Source organism: Lipophrys pholis, assembly GCF_963383615.2.
Source record: "Lipophrys pholis genome assembly, chromosome: 13".
Classification (NCBI taxonomy): Eukaryota; Metazoa; Chordata; class Actinopteri; order Blenniiformes; family Blenniidae; genus Lipophrys; species Lipophrys pholis.
In genome coordinates, this window is record NC_137632.1 from 28,126,305 (window position 1) to 28,152,544 (window position 26,240).

Here is a 26,240-nt window from a genome sequence, read left to right on the forward strand (position 1 = left end):
CACTTCTGTTGATCCGAAGGCTCCAACAACCCTGGTTACTGAGAATATCAGAAAATAATCCCAGACTAGCGTCGGCAGCATGACCGCCATAATAATAACCTCCCACATAAACGCACAGATTTTCTACTCGCATCAGAAATACGTTTCTTTTCACCAGAGATGAGTCCAATTGCCTGAAATCACACTGAAGTCAGCTCAGGCTCGGCGGGACAGGTTCTTCCACTTTGTCTTTCTCGGGATGGGAACCAACTGTCCTCTGGCTGAAGCCTCACGTCGCCTCAGAGGAACTTTCTTTAATGTCCTTTGTGCTTCGTGAGATCTGGATTCAACAACGTACCACAGTGAAAGTCTGCCGATGCTCAACAAGAGGCTTCAAAAAGCCTGTTCTCGCTCTTATTGTGAAGGTTCCTCTTGTGTCGCTTACCTGTTTGTCTGTTCCTGTCTTATTTTGAAGTCTCGTCTGCGTCTGTCTTCACTTGCTCTTCCTGTCTGGTGAGTGTTTGATTTGTCTCCGTGCTCCATCGTCTGATGATTCCTGCTCTTCCATCACATTATTCTGTGTTTGATTAGTTCTGCTTTGAATCGCCCCTCTGGTTCTGTTCGCCCGGTTCCCAAATAAACTGTGAACCTGCTATCTGAGTCTCAGGCTGCGTCCTAACAGTCCCTCCTGTCTCCTTTCCTATACACTTTTCCTATACACTTGTCCTTAACCCCGTGGATGACGTCAAGGGGTTAAGGAAAGGTGTTAGGATGCTTCCTAAAGGAGTTAGTGGAGGGTGTTAGGAGATAGGAGGGACTATTAGGACGCACCCTGAGTTTACTCCTGGGTTCAGCCCGGTCCGTGACACTAACGATGGTTTTCCGTGACATGTGCAGGCCTCCTCTCCTCTCTGATCTATTGTCTCGTTAACTCGACGACGTTTCAAGTGAAAATGCCGAATTTTTTTTTTTTTTGCCTTTTCGTTTCAGAAAAGTTCCTGGTTTACACAGAAGCAAGAGAAATGGTGAAAACGTTTTCCACCTCCGCCGTCTTCACGGAGCCCGAGCGTCTCCAGAAAGTTGTGTTTTCGACTGTTTTCACGACACGACAGTCGGGGCATTTTCGAAAAAAACGTTTCACCTTGAGGGGCTGTTCTCAAAAGTTGTGTTTTCAGCGTCAGCACCACTGTCGTGTAGACGCCAGACACCCAAACAAAAACAAAGGTTTTGCGTTTTCACTTGAAAAGCTGGTGGTGGGACGGCAGCGACCTGCAGCAGCGACCTGCAGCAGCGACCTGCAGCAGCGACCTGCAGCAGCGACCTGCAGCAGCGACCTGCAGCAGGGACCTGCAGCAGGGACCTGCAGCAGCGACCTGCAGCAGCGACCTGCAGCAGGGACCTGCAGCAGGGACCTGCAGCAGCGACCTGCAGCAGGGACCTGCAGCAGGGACCTGCAGCAGCGACCTGCAGCAGCGACCTGCAGCAGGGACCTGCAGCAGCGACCTGCAGCAGGGACCTGCAGCAGCGACCTGCAGCAGCGACCTGCAGCAGGGACCTGCAGCAGCGACCTGCAGCAGGTCCCGTCTCCTCCCTCTGTGATTGAGTATTGTCAGGTAAAGTTAGGTAAAGCGCCGCTCTGAGTGGCGTCAGTCAGACGTTAACTGAAGACGATAAAATCAGGGCTGATTGTTCATTATAATGCCGGAGACTCTTCAGCTGCGACTTTAAATGACGCCGGTGATTACACAGCATGAGCCACCTTTCTGTTACACCTCAGCGAGCAGGAACGTTTCTCCGCTGCACAAGATTGTCTCTTTGTCTTTGAGCTGAACAGGATCGCACGGCCAGAACCCCCACCCCCCCCCCCCCCCCCCCCGAGAAGACGATGAAGCCAATGAGTCAATATGAAGCACAGGAGAGTGTTTTTCTTTGTTATTTTCCACAGTGCGGCTCTAAAAGACGTTGGGACAGTGTGGGGACATTTAGGACAAAACAGTATGTAATGTGACATTTAAAACAGTGAAGGACAGGCTTTGTCCTAAATAAAGAACAACTTGATAACATTATAGTGTAAGATTTAAAAAGAAAGTGCTTACCTGAATGAAATTTAAATAAAAATAAGTCAAATTGGGTTTCAAAACTATCGTATTTATTCTGTTCTGATCATACATTAACATGAACATGACATCTGGCCTATACTTATAGTTTTATTTAAGATATTACAGAGTTAAAAACTTGTTTTTTTTTCATCTGTCTAAAAAAAACGTATTAAACAATTATCACTTTTATGGGTGTCTTATTTATGATTATTTCATTCCATTAATTCCAAAACGCTTTGTTTCTCCTCATGTTGCCAGATCTGGTTGCCTTCAGGATTAAAACAGAAAAAGTTCTATGACGTTATCGCTTTTATTATTGGCAAGACGCCAACTTCTTCTTCACTGGAAATCCAGATGAGATTCTGCACCAATCTTATTTCACCACCGTCTGAGAGGAAACTCTAAAGCTGCGTTGTTTCAGGTTTTAAAAAGTGTGTTGCTCCAAGCAGCCAATCAGAGATCAAACCCTATATAGTGTCATCGGGGGGTTTAGCCAATCCCAATCAAGGTAGGCCCTCCCTTTGACTCCTCCCACAATCAGGCACCACTAGAGGAAGTACTTCCTCCTCTTCCCAAGATGGGCATGTGTGGGCGGACCCAGTCCAGCTCACACAGACACAGCAGATTCTGAATGTAGCTCCTACGATCCAATATTCAAATGAGGAAAATCAAGGAGGAGCTAGAAACTTAGAATACTGAAGGTTTCTGGACCGACCAGACCAGGAGGAGGAGGAGGAGGTGAAGAGGAGGAGGAGGAGAAACGATGGAGGACAGGAGAAGTTTAACAGCTCAATCCTGCAGTATATCGTCTATTCAAGCGTCGTCCTGCCTTGAAACATAAATTACGAGCCTGTTATGTAACAGAGCTTCAAATGACAATCTGACAAACAGAGTTCAGTTTCAGAGTCGTCCATTTTTGAATGCTTGAATGTCTTCAAATCAAAAGCAGCCAAACAGTCTGGGGCAGCCGACCGGCCATGATGATACCTCCACCATGCTTTGCGTGTTTGGTGGCAGACTTGTTCCAGCTCGTCCCGGAGCTCCTGTCCACATCCAGGAAGCTTCTGAGGACGGTGATGACGGGGAGACATGTCGAGGACAAACTGTTGGAGACTGATATTTCAGCATCTTCGCTTTGGCGTCTTCAGGACTTTTTGGAATTGCAATAACCCCGTCGCTCTAACACTCTCAGTATTTCTATTTTCTTTTTCAGAACTTATTTAAATTCAGTGGAATGGTGCCAATAATTGCAACCAAGATACTTTTTCCTGATTTTTTTTTCTTCTGTTCTAATAACTTTTACCGTTCTAATAAATATTCAGGTTTTGTAAAATGGGCCACTTTGCATTATTCATAAAGGTTTCCATATCTCAGTGGTGGCACTCAGCTCTGAACCGCGGTACCGGATCTGGACAGTGAAACTTTCACACCGTCTTCCAAGCAAACAGGGTTTGGAGGGAAACAAAGGATTTAACACACAAGAGTCAAAAAGATATTTTTTTTTTAATAGTGCAGTATGAATTAAAATATGAAAACAGACAAAATAACAGGATTACTCAAGAGCGTCGGGCGATTAAAGGAAAGTTACCGTCACAGCCTCTGTGGGGTCTCTTTTTAAGATTGTAGAACATTTTCATTAGTGACACTTTAAAAAAAAAAAAAAAAAAAAAAGACAAAACAAAGAACCTGAGAGAGAAAATAATCATATTCTTGATGATTTCACAAGCACCGTTTGATAAAAGTATGAAAAAAACAATCAAAGCTCTTTCAGGACTCTTCTTTAAAAAGCTTTCATACCTGCTGGTTGGACGGGAACTGGGACCGATTGGAAAAAAAAAGAAAACACGGTTAAGTGCAATGAATTCTCCATTTTGTTTAGTTTTTTTCCACTTTCAGTGAAGAAGAACTTGCCGTTACTTCCCCCCGCTCCTTTTCTCTCCGTCAATGCAGAAAGAAAAGATGTGACATTTAAACAAGGAGAGCGGCGAACATCCGACATTCCACCGTCACACCGGCAGTGTTTATGTAGAGGACGACACCCAGAGAGGCGGAGGAAGACGCTCCTCAACACATCCGGAACGCCACGGGAAACAAACCCAGACTGTCCGCTCAGTGTCAAGATAATCTCTGGAGCAAATAAAAAAAAAAAAAAAAAAAGAGGATTTGGCAGTGGTGCAAACTCGTCCACATAAAAACGCTAAAAAGATAAAGATTTAAAAACGTAGTGGTCATCTGGACGTCACAAAGGAGACGTGGGCTCTCCGTTTGGGTTTCACTGTGTACAGTATTTACAGCCACTTCAAGCAGACGAGCGTTATTGCACCTTTTATAGCTTATGGCGGAGGGTTTACGACCACACGCCCCCCCCCCCCCCCCCTCGTCTGTCCTCCAGGGGGCGGTGCTGAGCACGGAGCGGCTGTCCTGCTCAGCTGTAGTGTTTCTTCTTCATGGATGAGAATCAAAGTTCCAAGATTTTTGCGTTTTACATGTGCAGAAATGTTGATGATTGGTCACAATAATCCCACGTAGAAAAGGAGATTACGGGATGAATGAATGACTCCTGCACTCACATGACGGAAGATCCAGTTTGCTATGAAACATCAACTTTTTTCTTCTTCTTCTAAGTGTTCAATCTTCAAAAAAAACAAGCGGCGAGTCGTCAAGGCGACCTTCTCCGACTGATGTGAGCCGACTTCAACTCGTACCGCTTCATTTTGGTCACAGTAGGAAAACGACGACGTCCAGGACCCGCCGAGTGTTTTTCACACACAAACAATAAGAAACGGAACAAAAGACGGGGGAATTGCAGTCCGTGCTGACGGAGAGGAGATAAAGTGGAACTCGTAAAAATGTAAACCGCAGTAGAAAATAAATAGATCTGATAGGAGGCACTGGGGTGAAGATAAATGTCTCTGGCTGTGTGCGATCCACGCTGGTCACCTGAGGACGGAGGAGGAAGGAGACGGATTAGGGAAACGAGACGCAACTAAAGACACGCACACACGCACACACACACACACACACACACACGCACGCACACACACGCACACACACACACACACACACACACACACACACGCACACACACGCACACAGTTTCGTAGAAGCCTTATGATAATACGTTAATTATTTGTAGTATTTCAGTGACCTCTGATGAAAAGTAATGTATTTTTACACATAAAGACACATAGTTCCTTTGAGCAAGTTGCTCATCATTAGTTTAAAATCCCTCTGCGGGGTCCTTCACAGAAAAGATATGCTGTGAAACTGGAAACACAAGATTAAATACAAGACGTAGACTCCAGATTAGTCGGACTGAGGCCATAAAGAAAATCACAGACTGTTGAATTTAGATCTTATCTTGGTGGGAGCGAGTACCACCCGTAGTTGTTCTGGATCCTTTAATGCGTTTGAATGACACTGATATTTGCAATAATCAGCTGTGAAGTGGAATATAATTACCAGGCTGATAATCCCATTGTGCCTGAACACCTCAGGAGATTCGCCCTGATTGTGGCTGTTGTCATTACCGTCTCAGAAAAAGAACCAATCAGCCTTTTTATGCAGGATGAACGTTCCAGTTCACAGTCGCGGCACATTTTTACCAAGAAACAGTTTTCCTAAAAGGCATCAAGTTTGTTTTTTTTCCTTTTTTCTCATCTGCCCCTCAGGGAAACATGAAACGGCTGAAAGAAATAACCTGAGGATTGATGAGCGGCGATAAATCATAGATGTTTGGTCGGCAGAGTGACGAAAGCGATCGTACGGGATTATTGGCATAATGTGTAAAATCAGCTCGGTACTGCTAAATGTTTCTGTTTGGGACTCGGCTGAGAGTTAGAACCCTCAGACTGTTGGCCATGACTCGGTCTGGACAAGGTGGTTGCAAATCTCCTTAAAAAGTCCCGCGTTTCAGGCACTGCAGGAGCCAGAAAGACGTGGAGGCTGGTGTCAAATTACAAGCACTTGCTCATTTATAAACTGTATATACAAGAAAGTATTTTTGTTGTTGTTGTTTTTTTCCTTTTGCAACCAGTTTGTAGAACTTGATGCTGATAATCAGTGCACTGAAAATTCTAAACTCGAGAGCAGGGCTGTCAAACATACGGAAAAACTTTAAAAGTTTAAATATAAAAAGGTTATTCTAGTTTTATCGTACACATCAGTACATCCACATTCTCCCCCGATAGCATCCGATTCCTCGTCAGTCCACGAGTATGTCGGGTTCTCTCCATTTTGTTCACCTTTATAGCGTTTTGTTCTTTGTACACGCGTCTGTGTAGGTTCATTACAAAAACAAGCAACAGCGCCCTCCCGTGGCCCGGCAGACTGACCACATCGTTGTCAGCGTGTCTACTGCTGCAGTGTAAATGCAACAAATACATTTTTTTTTTTAACGGATCACGTGAATCGTTGCCGTGGAAACGGGGCCCAAGACAGCCCGACAAGCTTCACCTGAAGAGCTCTGCGACGCTCCTCAGTGGGTTGAGCGACGTCGAGAGAAGCATCAGCAGATACAACTTTATTTACTGTTGCATCGACACTTTTCTTCTTAATAAATGAAAACCTCAATATGCTACAACTGTCCCCTCACTCCAAAATAAAATGCGATGCAATAAATTGATGTAAGAAATATGTAAAATGTTGTAAATACATTTTCAAAAGGAAGTACTACAAGTTTAGTATATTCTCAACTCTGGTAAGTTTCATCATTCTCCTCCTGAAATCTCCAGAAAAGCTGTGAAGACTTGCATCGCGTAAGTCACACTTTGTTTTTTTTAATGTCCGGTCATGTGACTTATAACAAGAGGAATCTTGTGAATTAAACTACACTGGTATGAATCACGAGCGCTAGATGTTGCCGTATGGCTGCAGAAATAAACCTCCTTTAATACTATATTTAACTGATAATGCAGAAAACATTATGAGGAAAGAGCTACACTACAGAATTTAAAGTAAAATGACAAAATGTGCAACAGAAAATAAAAAATATATATATATATATATAGATATTATAATTTTGGTTGAGAAACGTGACCTATAGTCTGAGAAATAAAGTACAGTGTTGTTTTTAGTGAAAACTGCTGCCAAGATATATATGTATATATATAAACTACTGCATGTGTACAAGAGGACAATATTTGCATGATAAAACAAGCCTGAAGTGATTGAATTCCCTGCATGTACCAATGTGTAACACTCACCCTCGTCCTTTAATGTTTCTGCCAGAATTCAATCAACCCGGGTCATTTACGCTCCTTCCCATTCGCACACTCCAACGTTACGCACACATACAAACATCCCGGTACACAAAGAACACAAAGCATGTGAGCGACATTTACATTGAGTCTCGGCGTCTGGATCAGGAACAGAAGCCGCCGCCGCCGTCGCTGGCGGAGACGTCGTGCAGGGGAATCAGGCTTTCACACTGCTCGCTGTCTTCAGGCAGCCTGTGGGCAGAGGGAGCGGGGTTGTCCATCATCATCACACTCGTCATCTTGACAACCATCATGATTATAATCGTCCCTCAGCATTCACAGGATGAACGGAGGCGCACCGCCGCCTGGCAGAGGTTAGTCAGTCACGCGTGTACGTGTGATTACGGACCCGAGTTTTGCCAGGCTGGGAGCCGCAAATGGGAGTCCATTATCCTCGTGAGAATGTCAGCCAAGAAAAGACTTCAAGTGTGTGTCACGGTTAAGGTCAATTCATTTTTAATTGGTGGCACGCCGCAGCACCGACGACACAACAACTCGCAATCCTCACAAACCCCAGAGACTTTTTTTTTTTTCTTCTTTTTTTTTTTTAAAGACCATCTGGGAGAACTTTCACATTTTATCAAACGCTGACTGACCTCCTGCAGAGACTTCAGATGGAATAAACTCAGCGCGCGTGTGTGTGTGTGTGTGTGTGTGTGTGTGTGTGTGTGTGTGTGTGTGTGTGTGTGTGTGTGTGTGTGTGTGTGTGTGTGTGTGTGTGTGTGTGTGTGTGTGTGTGTGTGTGTGTGTGTGTGTGTGTGTGTGTGTGTGTGTGTGTATAAACAATCTCTAATTTCCCAGAGCAAACAGTGAGAGCAGCACTTTCACCCATCATCAACACGTGTCTGTATCTACTCTTTGGATATCTGGGTCAGAATTGCCATGGCAACCACAACTGAAGCGCCCAACGCAGCTAATTGGGACGTGACTGAACGCAAATGATGCGACTTAACAAAAGGAAAATTACTTCTATAGACAAGTACAAAGTAGATCGGTCATTCTGAAACGATGGGTCGCAACACAAAAATGAGCCGGCGGGATTTTCTCTGCTGAAAACAGCAAAAAGGTTCACTGATTCGCACTCGTTAACATTATGTGGGGTTGATCTCGTGTTATTCCTCCGTGTTTTTTATTAAAAAATCGTTTGTTGCGTTTTGGGATCCGTTTACATGAATCACTGCAAACATAGTTGTTCTGCACATGCTCAGTAGAACAATGTTTTCATGACTCCCAGTTTATATTCTCCTGGGACTTTTACTTTGACAGTCACTGTAATAACAATCCAACTGGATTGTTGACATTTATATGGTAGGTTTGTGTGGTTTCATTACAAAACCAAACAACACCACCCACTAGTGGCCTGACGGAAAAACTACATAGTTTTCAGTATTTCTGTCGTTACAGAGTAAACGGACGTCGTTTTCAATACATTGTTGTGTAAACCGGGCCTGAGATTCTGTACCGGGGTCAGTCGGGGTCAGTGGCATCCTGAATGCCGATAGCTGAGTTTGTCTCAGGTGACCGAGGACATTCTCTTGGCGCCGTCCACACCAGAATGCCGGTTCACGAAAACGCACCGTTTTTGGCCGATCAGAAGCCTGAAAACTGTTTTTTTTTTCACTCTGGTCCCAGAGTGGAGAAATTCTAAAACCGCGGCTCGGCTGTGAGATGTGGACAGCAAAGACAATCATCTGTGGATAAAAGATGACGTAATCGCCCCACCTCTTCCCCCCACCGCGGTCCACAATGTCATCTAATAACCACAACAATGGCGGACTACAAGCTCCAGGTGGCGCTGCAGAAGTTACCGAAGCTAGCAGCAGGAGGAGCAAGGCCATAGACTTATAGAACTCGGAGCTATATAGAGGTTTGTGAGCAGGAGTCTACTTCTAAACATCTATGTGCTCCGTGTTTTCTTCTGTGTCTTCAGTGTATTTGGTGAGTCACAGCACCCCTAAAGGCCTGGCATATGTACTACATGCCCTGAAGCCTCGAGTTGAGTCGTGTTCATAGTGACTGATGGACGGAATTTTTCTGGGAGATCGGCGGGGAGAAAAAAGATTGTTTTGGCTCGTGTGGACGAGGCCCTAAGCTGGAAGTTTATAACCCACTGCACCAGGCACTTCTTTCACTCCCCTCTCTTTAACTTGTCATGTCATTTCTCATCCACTCTTGTAGTTTGTGCTTTTTGTCGGCTGTGCGCCCTCTGATTTGTGTCCTCTGGCCCCGACGACCTGCCCGGTGTCGGCTCTCAGCCGGGTGTCGGCTCTCTCTCTGCGCTCTCCTCCACCCCATCGGGTGAAGTGGGCTGGGTGCCCACCGGGATCAGGTCCTCCAAGTCGTTGGCTCTTGTTAAAAGTTTAGTTTAGTTAAGTTTTTCCTTCACACTTTCTACTCATCAACACACTTGATTGTCGGGTTTCTCACTACGTTCTTGTGAGGTGTTGACCTTAAAAGCTCCGTGAGGTGTCTGCGATGTGAATTGAATTGGGGGGGGGATCAATAGACTCTCGGAAAGAAAAGAATAAAGAATCAGGCATGAAACCAAAAAGAAACTGCAGCTGTCACTGTCCGCTGTTCTCAATCAATGTGTGAATGGCTGTTTGCTCTGGGCAGTCGCACCATGATCCAGATTAACTTTGGTAAAATTTCTGTTGTTGCTCCAGTGTTAAAATCGAGTATTTTACATGTTGAAGACTTTTTATTGTGTGTAAAATCTTCACTTGTTGCTGCAGGAGGATCGTTGTATTCAGAACGTGGAAGTGTAATAAAAGTTAACAACAGAATAGTACCAGTAGGGCTCAGCAAAAAAAATCGATGTAATCCATTTATCGAATTTGAAGCTAAAAATGATTTTTAATTTGCAAATTCAAGATTGTTACCTGATCTGGTGAACAGTGGCGCTACGCTACATGTCCAAGTCCAACCATCGTCCTCCCGCTGACTGACGCAACTTCAGCTCAAGTTACTGAGTGAATCAGACTGAAGCATCACAGTAACTCTACAAGTCTACAGCGATGGTATTATTAATAATGGCCTCAGTAACTAGTTATTTGCAGTGACTAGTTTTTATAATCACCGAGAGGCTTCGGTAATTTAAACACTGGTTATCATCATAATGACTCTGAATCCGCAGGCAGGTTTTCTAAATGAACCCTCAGAGTCTCACTATTTACTCCCTAATACTCGCCTGAAGCAGCAATCAGCACCAGCAGTCCTTCCTACATCCATCCCATTGATTAACACAAGCTTAAACTGGGAGTTCATTGACAAGTGAATCTTTTACTTCTGATTCTCTTTTGTTTATCGATATAAACTTAAATTAAATCCGTGAAAAACAATATTAGTAGAAGATTTCCGCTAAAGCCAGCCGAATTATCACTTGATTATATTAAAGTAAGTGTGTCTGTGACAGAGGAAGACTATGAATGGTCTGATTGACCTGCGTTATCGCCGAAATGTTTCAGTTGCATTCTGATTGTATTCATGTGAACTACGATGCCATTCAACAGCCTCTCAATAATTCCTGTGCATCAAGTTAAAAGACTGACGTCTTTTCTTTGTCTCTGCGGCTGATTTTATTCTGAGAAGCACAGATGATCGCTTGTCTCCGGTTGCCATGGTGTACTGTTGTATTAGAGCTTTATATAAAGAAAGGATGTCCTCACAGTCGACAGAAACAAACTCAGAATCTTCTGAGTTTTTCCGTCTGCCGGCTTGTGGAGATTCGTCACCTTGAATTTAAGAGACGCGGCCCCAGGCTGATCGCCGCCAACACGCCCGTCTTTAAAGTAATCCCACAGTGCAGGTGGAGAGTGCGTACCTCTGAATACGGTGTTTCCTGCAGATGAAGGCGTAGAGTCTCCGCAGCCCCACCAGGACGGGGTCCCAGTTGTTGTAGTGGCATAGGAGCGTGGCGATGAAGAAGGAGAGGAAGACGGGGACCGCCCCGGCGAAGAATAACCACGAGAACCGAACCTACGAGGATGCACGGGGGGGGGGGTAATGAAATGAGCCAAACATTGTGTTGTTTTGAGCAGGTGTGATAAATCTGCTTGTAAATGCGAAAAACCAAAACTAAGGCTGTGATACGCCTGAAAAGTAGGAAACATTTTTCACATTTGCATAAACACACTGTACGTTTGGAGAGTAGTAATATGCCCTTCTGATGTTGGGGAAAAAAAGTACCAGAGGGAGTGGTTACGTCCCCGCATGATGTCATGAAAGGTAAATCTCTGAATCGCCGAAGAAACGCAAAGCGACCTGCGGTTTTGTCACTTTGTTCTCTTAATGTGACGCATTGAAAGACTTTGTGAAAAGCAGCTGAAGGCACGTGTGGAGCCCCTATTACACACACACACACAGACACACACACAGACACACACACACACACACACACACACACACACACAGACACACACAGACACACACAGACAACATTATCCGACTCTCACATCAGATTGTACCGTTGAGGTTCAGATCTGTCACATCTGCAGGAGGTGTGTCTCCTATTAAATCACAGTCTTTTCAAACAATGAGCCTCAAACTTCAAAATGTCTGCAAGTGAATATTTAGAAGCAGTCTCAATTTTGATCATTGTCGGTATCTTTTGTGTCGAGTCCTCAGGACCTTCATCGGAAATAATCAGCAAGACAGACTTAAAAAATGAGGAAGTAATGAAGCAAAAACAATGTCATGTGTGTTAAATGGATAAAGAGAAAAGCCTTTGATTCTATTGCTTTGACAGAAACTATGAGGCAGAATCTGATATGTGAGAAAAAGATGGATTCTGCTCCATTGTCCAGCTCCATTAGAAGCTCAGACGGATGTTCCTATGAAATAAAACCTGTGAAGTAATTAGATTACACAAACCAAATGGTTGTCATTAATCTAAGATCTTTTTAAAGACAATAAGCCACTGTGACAGTTATGCAGAACCTTCTCTTCAAACTTGTATTTCCTCATCTTGAATCCTGCTTCCTTATAGGAATCACTCCAACAGCAGACTTACTTTCTGCATGCAGATATCAGCCATAATGGAGAGCGGGATGGTGAGGCTTAACGCTAGAGTCCCAATGAGAGACGACGTGAGGAAACAGCCCCTGAGAAAAGAGACAAACATTCCCACTTACAAAGATATACGTCTTTGAAACGACTCCACGTTAATCAAACTCATTCAGCACACTATAGTGGGAGGTTCAGTTTAAAAACTGTACGTCCCTGTGATATTGTTAATTAAAGCTTTTTATCGGATGCGTGAGCAGCTCACCAGAGCCAGAGGAACTCGGAGAGGACGGTTCCAATGAGGCCGTTGATGAGGATGTACGTCCACACCAGCTGACTGGGGAGTTCGAAGGCCTCGAAGCCCGTGTAGTGGAGCAGGAGGAAGCCCGGCCACAGCAGCAGCAGGTTGAACAAACCCACAAAGCCTGAGAGGAGGCACACCACAGCAGCAGCTTCAGCTCAAATGAAAACCATAGCGACATCGCAGAGTATTAGGACACGGGTTGGATGCAAAACTGCAGAACGGCTCTTTTCTTTCAACGGATAAATGAGTATAACGGACATGGAAATGTTGAAGGAGCTGTGGGCAAGATGCAAGGTGGCAGAGCTAATGCTGTACCTGCAGCTGAAGATTATATCAGGAATTACTAGAATATGTAAGACGGTCTCAAACTCACTTTGCCGGCTGTGAGGAAGTATGGCATTAACTGCAGTACGTTGATTTGACCACTGGGGGCGCACTGGGGAATAACTTGTTTTCTTTATTACGTGGTGAGCCACAGATGTAGGAATGTGTCTTCTTTAAAGATCACTTCTACAACTTGACAAGTTGTTCTGATCCTAATCTGCAGTAACCTGCTATATTTTTGAGTTCCAGCAACACGTGACCAAATGTTTTGTGTTTCTTTGAATATGTAAGTCGTGTAAATAACCTCCACTGTGATCTGTAAGTTGTAAAGCACATAATGAATTGAGATTTAATATTGATGAATTTGCAGTTCTTTTATTCACATTTCAGGTTTGTCATGTGTTGTAAAAGGATAATTCATTAAATATGAACTTCTTAATGATTTACTAAAACTCTGTTGCACTAAAACAAAGGCATAGATTTGTAGATATAGAGATAGAGGGCTAGAGATAGAGAGATTTATAGATAGAGATATCGATAGAGAGAGATAGCTAGAAAGCTAAATAGATCATTTCTATTGTCATTCTGACAATTTACATCAGAGATGCACGGCAGAACCAAATTTCGATGAGGGTCAATGATAAAACACACAAACAAAATCCCTGAGATAAAATAAGGTGGCATCTGCCAAATCAGATGATTCCATTCTTTACCTATCCAGTCCACATCGGGCTGTGTGAGGTCCCTGAAGTAAGAGACACCCACTGGGTTCCACTGTTCACACCTCAAATTGTGGTTTTATCAAATCAGAATTTCTTGTATAAAACATAAAAGAAATAGGATTCGTTGACCTCCAGATTTTTAAGCGGAACCCCCCCCCCTGTTCTCAGGAGTTCTTCGGTAAGCAGTGGGGACCCCATTTTTACCTTTTCTATTTTTTCTTTTAAACTCTTGTACAAACCACAGAAGAAAATGAAATGCAATCATGAAGAAAGGTCTTCCTTACCAAAGAACATTGGAATGTCGAGTTTATCCTCCCGATCCACTCGTCTCTTGATCATCACTATGTAGACGGCGTACAGCACGGCGCCGGCCAGAGACCACAGAGAACCTTCCAGAGGTTGCAGGTGATTAGGTTTGGTAGGAAAGCTCCAGAGTGCACCACCTCCACAGTGTTTGTTCAGAGCAAGACGAACGGATCACGAGCAAATGATTTAATTCAAGGCGGGCGCCTTCGCCGGAGATCAATTATTTCTTCTTCTGACTCATTTTCACTTTTATTCTGGTTTGGCCACCAGTCAGCTGAAACTTCCCACATTAAATCTATAAATTACAATCTTAGATGAGGCACAGCAACAACTAAACCTCATCCCATTATATTTAGATATTTATTTATATATATATTATTTGTAAGTTTTATTTTTTATTGATATCTGTATTTTATATTATTGATTAATAAATAATCATTATCATTATCATTATTATTATATTAATAATAATTTTATTTGTATGCCACTTTACATTATAAAATCAACAAGCATAAAATGGAGAATCATCATAAAAACACGTAATAAAAGAAATAGATTTGTGCCGAGTATTAAAAGCAGTTCTGAACAGGTGAGTTTTGATGATGTACTTGAAGGTGTTCAGTTCGGTACAGTCCCAGGTGTGTATGCATTCTTTTCAAACATGTTATGTACAGAGGTAAAAGTGAGACACAATCCACTGCGCAGGTATTTGATGTATTGCATCTTACCAGTGGCGCCTTTTTCATCAGGGCTGTCCATGCTGGAGAGACTCACGAGGGCAACACCACCCATGCTAAACACAAGAGACACGAAACCAATAAAGAGAATTTCTGGGAAACGTCTGAAAAGAATTGGGCTGCTAAAATCTGAATGAAGCCAACCACATGAAACACACTAAATGATATTATTCACAGAAGAGATGTTTTATTAGACAATAAGGCCAAATTTAATTACAGTGCCTCGTGACCAACGTGTGATGGGTTCACTATGCACCGCAATGTGGATCAAGTTAAGCAGATGGTTCCATTATTTATGCATAAAAAAGCCTGTAAAGTAGTTAAAAAAAGGTGTGGGGGGGGGGTGAATCTGTCTGCCAGCACCTCTAAAAGCTGGCCATCTCCAATTAAGCGGCTTGCGAGACAACCCACAAAGATTGCAGGAAGAACTGACATTTTAACAGCAACTCAACAAACAAAAGAGATATGAGGTGTTAATTAGTGACCTTTAGAGGTGCTGGTGTGCAGATATGTGCCCTTTCAAGACAGGCAGACTAGCCACCCCCAAAGAATACAGCTTCCACGCTAACACATTAATAATTTGTAAATTAAGATTTTAAAGAAAACATGAACACCTTGTGGGAAATCCATATATCCGCCCGCACGCACAGTACAACTATGAATGAACACATATGGAATTATGTAGTAAACAAAAAAATTGGGAAACTATTCAAGACATGTTTTAGATTCCTCAAAGTAGCCACCCTTTGCTTTGTTGACGGCGCACCAAATTTTGATTGGCTATCGTGGCTTCATGCTTCTTGTTACACTGCCCCCTAAAGGTTTGGCATGCTCATAGCGGCTCTGAACAAGGTGGGTATGAGGGCCCATGTCCATGAAGAGTTTTTGTAAACGTAGAGGGAGAAATATCAGTTTTTGTAAAAACCCCGGGGACGTGTAAACGTGGCCTCAATGAGTTTCATTCGATCGTCAACTGAAATGGATCTCACTTCACAGCTGAGCCTCGTGTGTGGAAATTCTGGCCTTCATCTGAGTCACCAGGCTGAGAATTCACAAGTTAACAGATAACCTCAGATTAGAGCCCAGGTGAATGAAAGAGTTCTGATAGCAAGACACATCAGCTGTTCAGAGGAGAATCGGGCCTTTATGGTCCAATAGCTGCTGGGAAACCACAACGTAAGGAAAAGTAACAAGCACAGTACAGCGACAGACGATAACATCCAGTTTGTGTTCAAACTCTGCATCCTGCTATGGGATGAGGAAGACTTCCCTCAGAAACAATCAGGAATTCTCTCTTCCTTGAATCCTCTGAGGAAGTCTGGTCTCTGGTTGAAGCCTGATCTGAACCAGACACAAGCGGAGTTGCAGCCTGACACGACTCTGATTTGATTTCCTTCAGAGGTAATAAATCGGAGCGCACTTTAAAGGCCACTTTGGGGGAAGAATCACTTTAGGGAAAATTAATATGACTGGGTTGGACTCTGATCAGCGTGATTACTTTAAATATCGTGGTAGATGACCACGGAGCACTGAAAGCTCCCAGCATGACCTCCTCGAGTCAAATACCAGCGGCGTCACTCAGCCTCACCTCAGAGCCACGGCCAGCAGCTTGGAGAGGGTGAAACGGTCACTGCTGTTGCTGGGAAATATGGCTGCTAGGATGAGTGTAAACAAGCCTGGAGGGGGAGATGCTTCGGTCAGAATAACATTCCACAGATAAAAACATTCATTGCTCAATGAATTTTCACATTCAATAGCCACAAGCAAAGAGCTTCACATCAAAGTAAAAACCATAATCAACAAAAACAAAGTAAACACACTATAACCAGAGTCCAGAACAAGACACGGCGATAAACATACAGAATCTATTGACAAATGAATAACATTCCTGTTTACAGAGAAGATGGTAAGAGCTTACAATGGCCGGGTCTATATAAGGAGGGATTTAAACTGTCCATACATAAAGAAAAGCACATTTATAGGTGATTTAAAAAGCAACACTAGATTCTGAATGTATTAAACTGGATTTGGTTTATGAAGAGTTACAATAAACAAACAGGGCGCAATCAGTTAATACTTAAACGGTCCGAGGAGATGGAACAGAGCAGCTCTCCGAGCTTCAATGTAATCCACAAAAAGAGGTGGATTCTCTTTACTCGTGATACTCGTGACTCTCTCTGTCTGTGACTCGCTTTCGGTGGCTAGAAAGCAACAAACTTAAACAGAATAGTCTTTAAAACGTAAAACTCTGATTTCTGCAACACGGGAGTCATAATGAAAGTGAGCGAGCAAAGGTGTGGTAAGATTCGGGGTTCATGCCCAACTCAGATTAATTCTCATCACTATTGATAAGTTTCGTTTAACCAGATCTCAGTATGATCAATGAATGCTGTGAACATGACTAAGAAACAGAAATTGGCGACATTCATACAAGAGACAAAGCTGAATTTCAACTGCATTAAAGAGTAAATTGAATTTATGTTGGTTAAAAAAATAAAGTACAAAAAAAGTTATTTTGGGCCAAGTATTAATCCCTGTGGGACACCACAACTTAAAGAATCTAAATAAGAGCTGCGGTCGCATTCTTCTTTATAACCTATGTTTTATGGAGGACTGAATGTGCCACAATTAAATAAATAAATACACCATTAAATAATCAACTAAATGTGTCCTAAAATTATTAGAATTTTAATTAAACTGTGTTATTAAATGTGTCATTAATGAAATAGAATACCAATTCATTTTATGTAAAAAAAAATATATATATAGAACTATTTCACTATTGAAATAATCATTTCATGGTCTAAATGTGCCAAAATTAAATAAATAAATAAATAAATAAACCAATAAATGATTGATTAAATGTCTCATTGAATAATTACAATTGGATTTAAATATATAGATGTGTCATTAAATGTGTATTTTATTAATTTTATTTTGGCACATTTAGGCAATAAAATAATTCTACATTTCTTTTACATGAAATTAATTGGTATTTAAATTAATTAATTAATGACACATTTATATATTTAATTCCAATTTTAATAAATTAATGACAGTTTTAATTGATCATTTAATTGCGTATTTACTTATAGAATTTGGGCCCATTCAGTCCACCGTAATGTTCGGCATGTCTGTGTATAATAGTAACAGAGAGTCTGACCTGAGGTGGAGGACAGAATATTGACGATGGCGACTTGTGTGTCGGACAAAGCCTCCTGGTAGGAAAGGTTAGCCAGGAACCACTGGGGGACAAACAAAAGAGGCCATGTGACAGTTTGTAACTGCCAGGAGTGAACAGAACCATGAGCAGCTTACATTTTAACACCTCTGCAGCGAATTCCATTTAACATACCTCATAAAGCCACCTTTTACACCCGGTATGAGGCTGTAAATCAACCTCGGAAGGCTTCGTTTGTTTTGTGATTGAGCAAGCAGCCCATAAACCCGTTCTCAATCTTAATTTACACCCATGAACAGCCAGTGAACCGGCTGCCCGGCGTCGGAGGGACGAACGCAGGTCACATTTCATAGAAAACCATCGTTCCAGCTTTCTTTTTTTTTCTACATTTCCTCCCATGTCCCGCCTCTACCTGAGCAATAAAGATAAAACCGTCCCCCCAAAATAATAAAGAGAAGGCTTTGCAGTTGCTGCAAGAGTTGTGGAATTAAACAGCAAAGAATCTGTTCATGGACAACGTCAAAAAGGAATGAAGCAAAGGAACCTACGGTGAAATCCCTCAACTCTGATCGCACGCATAGAATGATGTTAATAAAAATAAATAATTGTGCCCAGAGATGGAGAGCGGCAAATTAAAAGCAGCTCATCACTCCAAAGATTTGAAAGTAAGAATTTATGACTTGTAGTTTGGACCACGGGTCTCTGCTCCCTCAAATAATTCATTCTCACGAAAGCATCTTTTATTCATGCACACGAAAGTAGCAGCAAAACACTTTTTTTTTTTTTAAACCACCTGGCGACCAGACGAAAAAGACAAAAGTCGTCCTAAAATCTGCTTCTTAATAAAATGAGATAAGTGTTGGTGTTTACAAATAGTTTGGAACGTTTTCAGGCCTAAAAACTATTCTACACATTTTTATAGTATTATGGATAACAAGCAATGGCATTGATAAAGTTTTTTTTTTATACCTTTTAGTCTTGTTTCGGTCACATGTTTCCCCAGAAAACACCCAGAATGTTCAATTAACAGCCGATAGCCTGGGGTTACTTGTCTGTAAGTGTGCAAACAACCAGAGCTTATCTGAACTCAAAGTAGAACTTTAGGATTTATGCTGGACTTCTTAATGTTCTTTACATTACACGAGATTAATGTTATTTGCTTTTGAAACCACAAACGCAAAACTCCTCACCTGAAAGTGTCGTGCTTTTTGTTTGTTTGTTTCTGAAACATCTGTACGGCTTCATATATAGTGTGTAACTGTCACACTTGTTTTTTTTTAAGTCAGTTGACGTTCCATTTCAGCAAAAGTCTGTATTTTAATCACATGATGAATAAATTAAAAAGCCTCATCTCTTTTTACAACTTAAGTATAATTTGCTCCGGCGCCGATCTCCCACCCTGGATTCCTACTCACCACGAAGCAGAAGAAGAAGCTGATTTTGGCCACGTCGGTGATGGTGAGCTTGCCCACCGAGCGCAGCATGGCCTCGTGGTCCTTGGCGGCGGGGTAGGACATGCGGGACAGCTTGGCCTCCAGGGCCTGGGTGGAGGGCAGCTGACGCACCTCCATGATGTTACTGAAACGCACCCGCTGCTTTTTGGACGCTGGGGGGGTGTAAAAGAAGACGGGAGTGAGCCGACAGGGGCGGGGGGGTGGTGGTGGTGGTGGTGGTGGTGGTGGTGTAAATAGGTCTAATTTAAATACAAAAACAAAGATAATCTCATGTTTATTTCAGATTCTATTTGCATTTGAAGCAAGGCCATAATTCTACTGCCTTAACCAAAATGTCATTCTCATTAGGCGCTAATGGATGAACGGACAGAACGCAGTAATCATCTGCCTCTGAATTTTTTAAGTTCCAGATACTTCCTTCAACTTTTATTCAAAATAAATGAGGGAGGGGTGCAGCTGGTGCACTAAAGATTGACGCTGCACTCTCTCAAGGCTCACCACTGCCCTCTGTTGTTCAAAACTGGTGTGATGTTCTACTGAACCTGTAAAAGCAAGGCGCTCACCAGAGTCACAGTCTCCCATCAGGCCGTGGGAGTGCTCCGTGGGTACATCCTGGAACTTCACTGGCACGTACAGCGGCTCACTCTGCAGGTCAGAGAGTCAGTACATGAAAACCAGGCAGCCCGGGGACACGAAGGCATCGACGTCTGAACGATGGACACCGCTGATTACCTACCAGACAGTTGTTCACTGTGCTGTCGGTGGTGCACGATGCGAAGTAGGCCTCAGCGTCAGCAAACTGCAGAGCGGAGACCGTCCAACCACAAAGTAAACATCCAAAACTCGTGGTACGTGCAGGCAGGGGGGGTCAAATATATTTCAGTTCAGGAGCAACATTCAGCCGAGGAAAATCGGGCCGTAATAATCTTTAACTTTAAACTTTTAAAGTTTTTCTTTGCGGTGGCGCAGAGTATACGAGATGAAAATGTATATACTTTCACAAAGTTGTACAATAATTGTGGAAAATGTCTACAATCTCATAAACGGTGCAAATACAGTGAAATGTCCAAAAGGCTTCTCATAGAGCTGTTGCGTTATGGGTGTTTTCACAGACTCACCCTCACGGCAGCATCACTGATATCTCAGCTCAAGTCTCAGTGTCGTGTCGTGTTCACTACTCTTAATAAACGTGTGTTGTTGGGGTTGTTTTTTTTTTTAAATCTATGTTTTCTTGGGAATGTATATAATTTGCTTGGTGGTTTGGTCGGATTGGACCGGCTTTGGGCTCATGATGGACGTCCCTGCTTTAAACATACTGAAGATTTTACTGTGACAAAACTACAGATTCACCATCAACACGGACTAAATACACACAAAAGCAGCAAATATTCCTTTGCAAACTTCTTTTTTTCTTTTAAATCAGGGAGCTCATAAAGTCCAGTTTTCATATCAAATCATTCAAATTTTACACAAAGGGTATATATCACCTATAATATAGTACAATAGTCCAGGACATATTTCAATGATCTTTCAGCTATGGCTCTCCCTTTCATTTTCATATATTTTCTAATCAAGCATATATATTTCTGACTGATACGGAACAGCAAACAGAGAAACAATAAAAAACAAAACAAAGAAACAAACCAAAAAGGCTGTCAATCTCGCTCATCTATTTATAAGAGTATATCGTCAAAGCAAACTCTGTTTAGTAATCATGTGGAGTCAATATTCTATAGAAGGGAAATTAAAGCAACTCTGGTCTTCGTGGATCAATATAATATATATATATATATATATATATATATATATATACACAACGATAATGGACTAATTCTTTCCAGCATCTCTGAGATTTCTCTGATTGCATCTTAAGAGAGAATGTCAGTTTTTCCATGATATATATGTCATATATAGTTTTGTACCCATCATCTAATGTTGGAGAATCTCGTTGTAACCACTTCTTAGACAAGGCTTCCTTCCCTCCCACAAGTAATATTCCTGCTGAGTGTTTGTCTTGCAAACTTCATACGTCCACATTTAGTAAGTCAGTAGGAAGCGCAGAGATGGTGAATCTCTGTTCAAACTGATTCTGATAAACGTCCAGTCAGTAGAAGCTTTAGTCTGGGTGGTGACAAGGCTTTTCCCACAGATAAATGAAATCCTAGAAACCAAAGAGCACGACACAGCGCCCCCGTGTGGGGGAAGAGTGTGTCTACTTACAAAAGCCGAGTGCCTGCGTTTGAGAGAGCCGGTGCACTGCTGCCTCCAGGGCCGCCACAGCAGGAAACCCAGCAAGTACAACACAAACATGGAGGTCTTGGTGAAGGTGCTGAAGAAGGGCTTGTTGTACTCCTGTCGCTTGAAAATGTACTGCGGAGGAAATTAAACAGGAGATTATTGTTTTACTGGCTGGCGAAGAGTTTATAACTTTAACCGTTTCTACAGTCCAAATAAGAGACAAAGACGAATTCCTCTGGAACTCTTTGGTTTCTATTTACCTTCTTTAACTAGTCAAATTTAACTTTGCTGAATTTCAAACTGATGTTAAACATCAAATATGCAATGGAACAAGTTGTCACGACAGTCATACGTTATTTGAAGTCTTTTTTTTTTTGTGTGAATTTACAGTGATAATATTTGTGTCTTTCAGATTCTTTAATATATTACAAATTTATCATTATTGCAATATTAACAGGAACAGAACACATATTACAAAAGACTGACTGAACTGGAACAAGCAATAGTTTTCCATACACTGTGCATTCATCAATATTAATGAACAAAATCTAATCGATTTCATATTTTTAATCATATCATTTCATGTCTCTGGGCCAGAAGAGAGGAGGCAGAACCACAAAAAACAAAAAATCAAGGTGTAAAGTAGAGGCAAGAGAAAGATCACTGTTGGAATAACGAATGTGAAAACACAAAGCCTTTAACATCATCTATCTATTTATTGCTAATCACATTGTTATTGCAATAGTGAACTCCATCGCTGGGTATCACTATTATCTTCAGGCACCGTTGCCTTTATGACCAAACCAGGAAGTGATGACGTTTTCACATGTGAGGAGGAGAATGGACCAAAGCTTGTGTATAAAAATCTAGAGCTCCAGGTTTAATGGTGAAACTAGAAGAGAATCTGATCTCCTTCTTCTTCTTCATCACTAAATAGAGCTCATGAAATTCTTTGTCAGTAGATTTTTCTTTGTGGCCAATGTTGCACGTTTGTCACTTTTCCAGTTCCCAGCTTCCTGAGTGCGTCGATGTGATCCAGCTCAGTGGATTTCAAAGTGCAGGGCAGGCCTTCTTTGGAAAGTTCCAGAGAGATTTATTGGGGCGAAAAACAGAAGGATAACCTCGGGGACAGGGGGGAACTTTTCCCAGCATGACGTACTTCCTTTGTATTTTACAGAAGAAATTATGATTTAAATAAATAAGTGGAATTTTAAAATGTCAACAATTTCTACTTCCGGTTTTAGAGTTAAGGGTTCAGCGCGAAGAAAAGAATAAAATCCATTTATTAATGCATAAATACTGAATGTCACGATACACATTTCTCAGTAAAGTCTCTCCGTCTCATTCTACTACAGTGGCGTCCTCTCGTGTCACCTGGGATCTCCTACTTACTGAGGTGAGTTCTGAGGAGGCCACCCAGATGACATCCACCAGCAGGAGTATCACCACCCCCAGAGCCATCCGCCTCCGCTGGGCCGCAGAGCTGCTCTGAGAGCCCATCCGGTTCATGATGAACACCCACTCCATCAGGACGCTGCAGAGACACATACAGAGCTCAGCCGTGCTCGCGCCACAACATTTCTCTTAAAAGTGACGGGCCGACATCGAAGCGCAAACCTGATTAAAACCGCGATGAAGCCTCTGAAGCGTTCGCGCCGCTCTCTGGAGTGCCAGCTTACAGTCGCAGTACGATCCCGCTGGAAGTCGGGACCAGCCAACAGACTCACTGTTAACACGAACCTGCAGCGGCGCGCAGACACAACAGTTATTGTTTGTGATATTACAGTCATTAATCGTCGGTGCCGCGGCTCTGCTGGTAGAGACGGTGGACTTTTAATCCCAAAGTTCCTTCAGGGAAAAGGAAGAGTAAAAGTCAACGTCGCCCACTCAAAACAAAAAGCAAGAAAAGGCGAGGCATGTAAAAGCTTCGAGTGAAAACAACTGCATTGATCATTTTCTAACCAGATGGGGTATTTTTCAACAGGTCAGTAACATGAATGTGTATTTGTTTTTTTATAGAATTTTACAGAAGCAGAAGCTCTCAGGAGTGAATACGGCAGAGCTTCAGAGATCTACAGAAGAACTCACTATTTCGTGGAGGTTAGGTGGCACTGGAGTTAAAAAACAACATTTTGGACTAGAAAACCACTGCATGGCCTCAGGAACACTTGTAGAAATCACTGTCTGTGAACTCTGCGCAACTCACAAGGGCTAAGCCAAAACTGGATCACACAAAGAATTAAAATGCAAAGTCAAATATCTGCTAAAACACATTTAAAACGGATTAAAAGGAAAATGGTCCGTTCTTGTCAGAGACCGGACGGATCACACTCCTGTGCACTAAAGAGGCAGAGACATTTACCCGATTGTTCTCAGAAGAACACTTTAACACAAACATCTCTGATGGCACGGGACTGAATAGTGTCTCTGGAAAGACTGTCAAAACACGCCACAAACATAACAGAGTGGTTGTTTTTTTTTTTATTAATGGAGGTAACTGTTGAGCAGGAGCACAGGTCATAACACAACAGTGAGGGTCAGAACTGAGCAGTGGATGGCATCAACAGAGAGCAGTGACATCTTCATACTATGAAGGAGACTTTGTGAAAAGATATATCTCCTTAAGGCTGAACGAATCGTTCAACACACTTCAGCCTGAATTACTATTAATATTATCATTATTATTATGTAACCGGTGCGTTAAATGTGGACATTTTTAAGGAGTACTTGTATTTGTGTGAACTGAATCTTAAGGGAAACTGTGCAGTGACTGTTATTAACTGGATGTGGAGTTTCCATGGGTTTCATCAGGGACTCTTGTTTCCTCCGACAGTCCAGAAACATGCAAGTAAGGTTATTTGATGTGTGGTTCTGTCTCTCACGCTCAGGGTGTGGGCAACCTCAGTGTGATTTTAAACGTGTGATTTATGGCCATTAACTGCGAATGGCGATTATAATTAGGGGCGAGAGAAAGAGCACTGTTAAGTGCAAAAAAAAACCATTATTGACCTAAGTGGCTGCATTTAGACAGTGTCGGACCACATACTGCACCCATCTCCACAGCAGAGGAGTCCTGCCTGCACACCACACCTTTGACCAAGAGAACACATGTAAAGCATCATACAATGAGAACTCCAAACCAAGGGGGGGCCCATGGCGGTTGTAAAACTCATCCGGCATAAAGACGCGCTCAGTCATAAAGCAGGATTGTTCCAACATGGGAAACACGACTCTGTCCCAACTGCTGTGAAGCCTGGAGCCGCAGACATGTTGACTCGGCTTCGAGCAGTAAACACTAAAACAAGCCGTCTGTTACAGGTGTCTGTACGTGTCTGTTATCGGCCGTTCCTTTGGGTAAGCAGGAAGTTTGAAAAAGCGAGATTAAAGTTGTGTTGTTATCATTCGTCGCTTCCTGAACTCCTGACAGCTACTAGCCTGGAAGCTAGCTCTTTAAAGTCGCTATAAAACTGTCACTGGGTGGAGGTCAAAGGGTGGAGGGACATGCAGGGTGAGATTTCAGGGTATAACCTCGGCCGTGGCTCACTGACAGCAGGTCGGCTCCGTTTCTCTTTGTTCTCGTAATGTTGGCTTTAGCTTCGCTTGTTTATCTATTAACAAGCTAACACGCTTCATTAAGCTACGAGACCAAACCCCGGAGGAATAAAAGCCGCTCCGTTACCTGAATCCCACAGGACGTCTTCCACTTTGCACCTTGATTTAACTGTCATTTTGCACGCGCGTCAAATCTTGTGGGAAAACTCGTAGTTTGAAGAGTAAAAGGACCTCCAGCCACACGGTTGTAAACATTAGCACACCCTCCCTTCATGGTCAGGTGACATCACTCGTGACGCGGGGCATTCTGGGAAATGTATTCTCTTAAACATTTAACCATTTAATTACTGTGCGTCTTTTATTCATTAAGAACGGAATTCCCGAAACATTAAGTGCGTCACATCCACATTAATTACATTTTTTTTTTTACACAGACATGCAAGTATTAGGGAAAATAAACATTAATCAGATAGTTTATCTGTATATTGTATAGTTTTACTTACTGTTCTTCTTATTATTAATTAATAATAATAATTATTAATTTGTTCCAGACTTGTCAAAGCATATACAAAAGACATACAAAAAGAAGAAAAAAAATCTATATTAATTTGAAAACGTGTTGGGGTGGAGATGGACTCTGTACTCTGTGTGGTCTGAGAGGACGATCTGGTTCAAAGGTCCATCTTGAACAAAAATCTCTAAAAATGTTTTTAAGTTATCGTCCAAGTTGTTCCACAGACTAATCCTTCTTAAGGAAACGCATCTACATCTAAATCTAATCTTATGTATGTTATATTATCATTATAGAAAACATTCTTACCACAGATGTTTAAATATATAATCCCTCCAGTTTTGACACAGAAAGATCGTTTTAAAATAGAACTATCAAATGTTGGAAGAAGAGGTAGGAGTTGATAAGGACTTTACTTTTCCTCTCATTTTCAGGCATGTTAGTTAAATATATGAGGCATGCGTGTATGTTTATAAGAGTATGGGAATACTTAAAATATATTTTCGTAAGCTATAATTTGTTGATATTATCTATATCTATCTATATATAAACATATGGATATGTGTGTGTG

The 26,240-nt window shown here is 42.2% G+C and overlaps 1 protein-coding gene across 1 annotated transcript; it reads right to left on the reverse strand.

Moving 5' to 3' along the window:
* Positions 1–3,561: 3,561 nt before the first annotated feature.
* Positions 3,562–25,450, reverse strand: LOC308118531 (solute carrier family 35 member F5-like). The gene is made up of 16 exons (XM_080477986.1): positions 25,286–25,450; positions 23,224–23,346; positions 22,999–23,140; positions 21,589–21,738; positions 20,105–20,167; positions 19,932–20,013; positions 19,330–19,520; positions 17,897–17,978; positions 16,322–16,409; positions 14,725–14,789; positions 13,975–14,079; positions 12,606–12,765; positions 12,348–12,438; positions 11,160–11,314; positions 7,421–7,528; positions 3,562–5,018 (listed from the first exon to the last, which is right to left on the reverse strand). The coding sequence occupies exons 3-15, from the start codon at positions 23,131–23,133 to the stop codon at positions 7,441–7,443; spliced, it is 1,455 nt and encodes a 484-aa protein (XP_080334112.1). The 5' UTR covers positions 23,134–23,140; positions 23,224–23,346; positions 25,286–25,450; the 3' UTR covers positions 3,562–5,018; positions 7,421–7,440.
* Between the last annotated feature and the right edge of the window lie 790 nt (positions 25,451–26,240).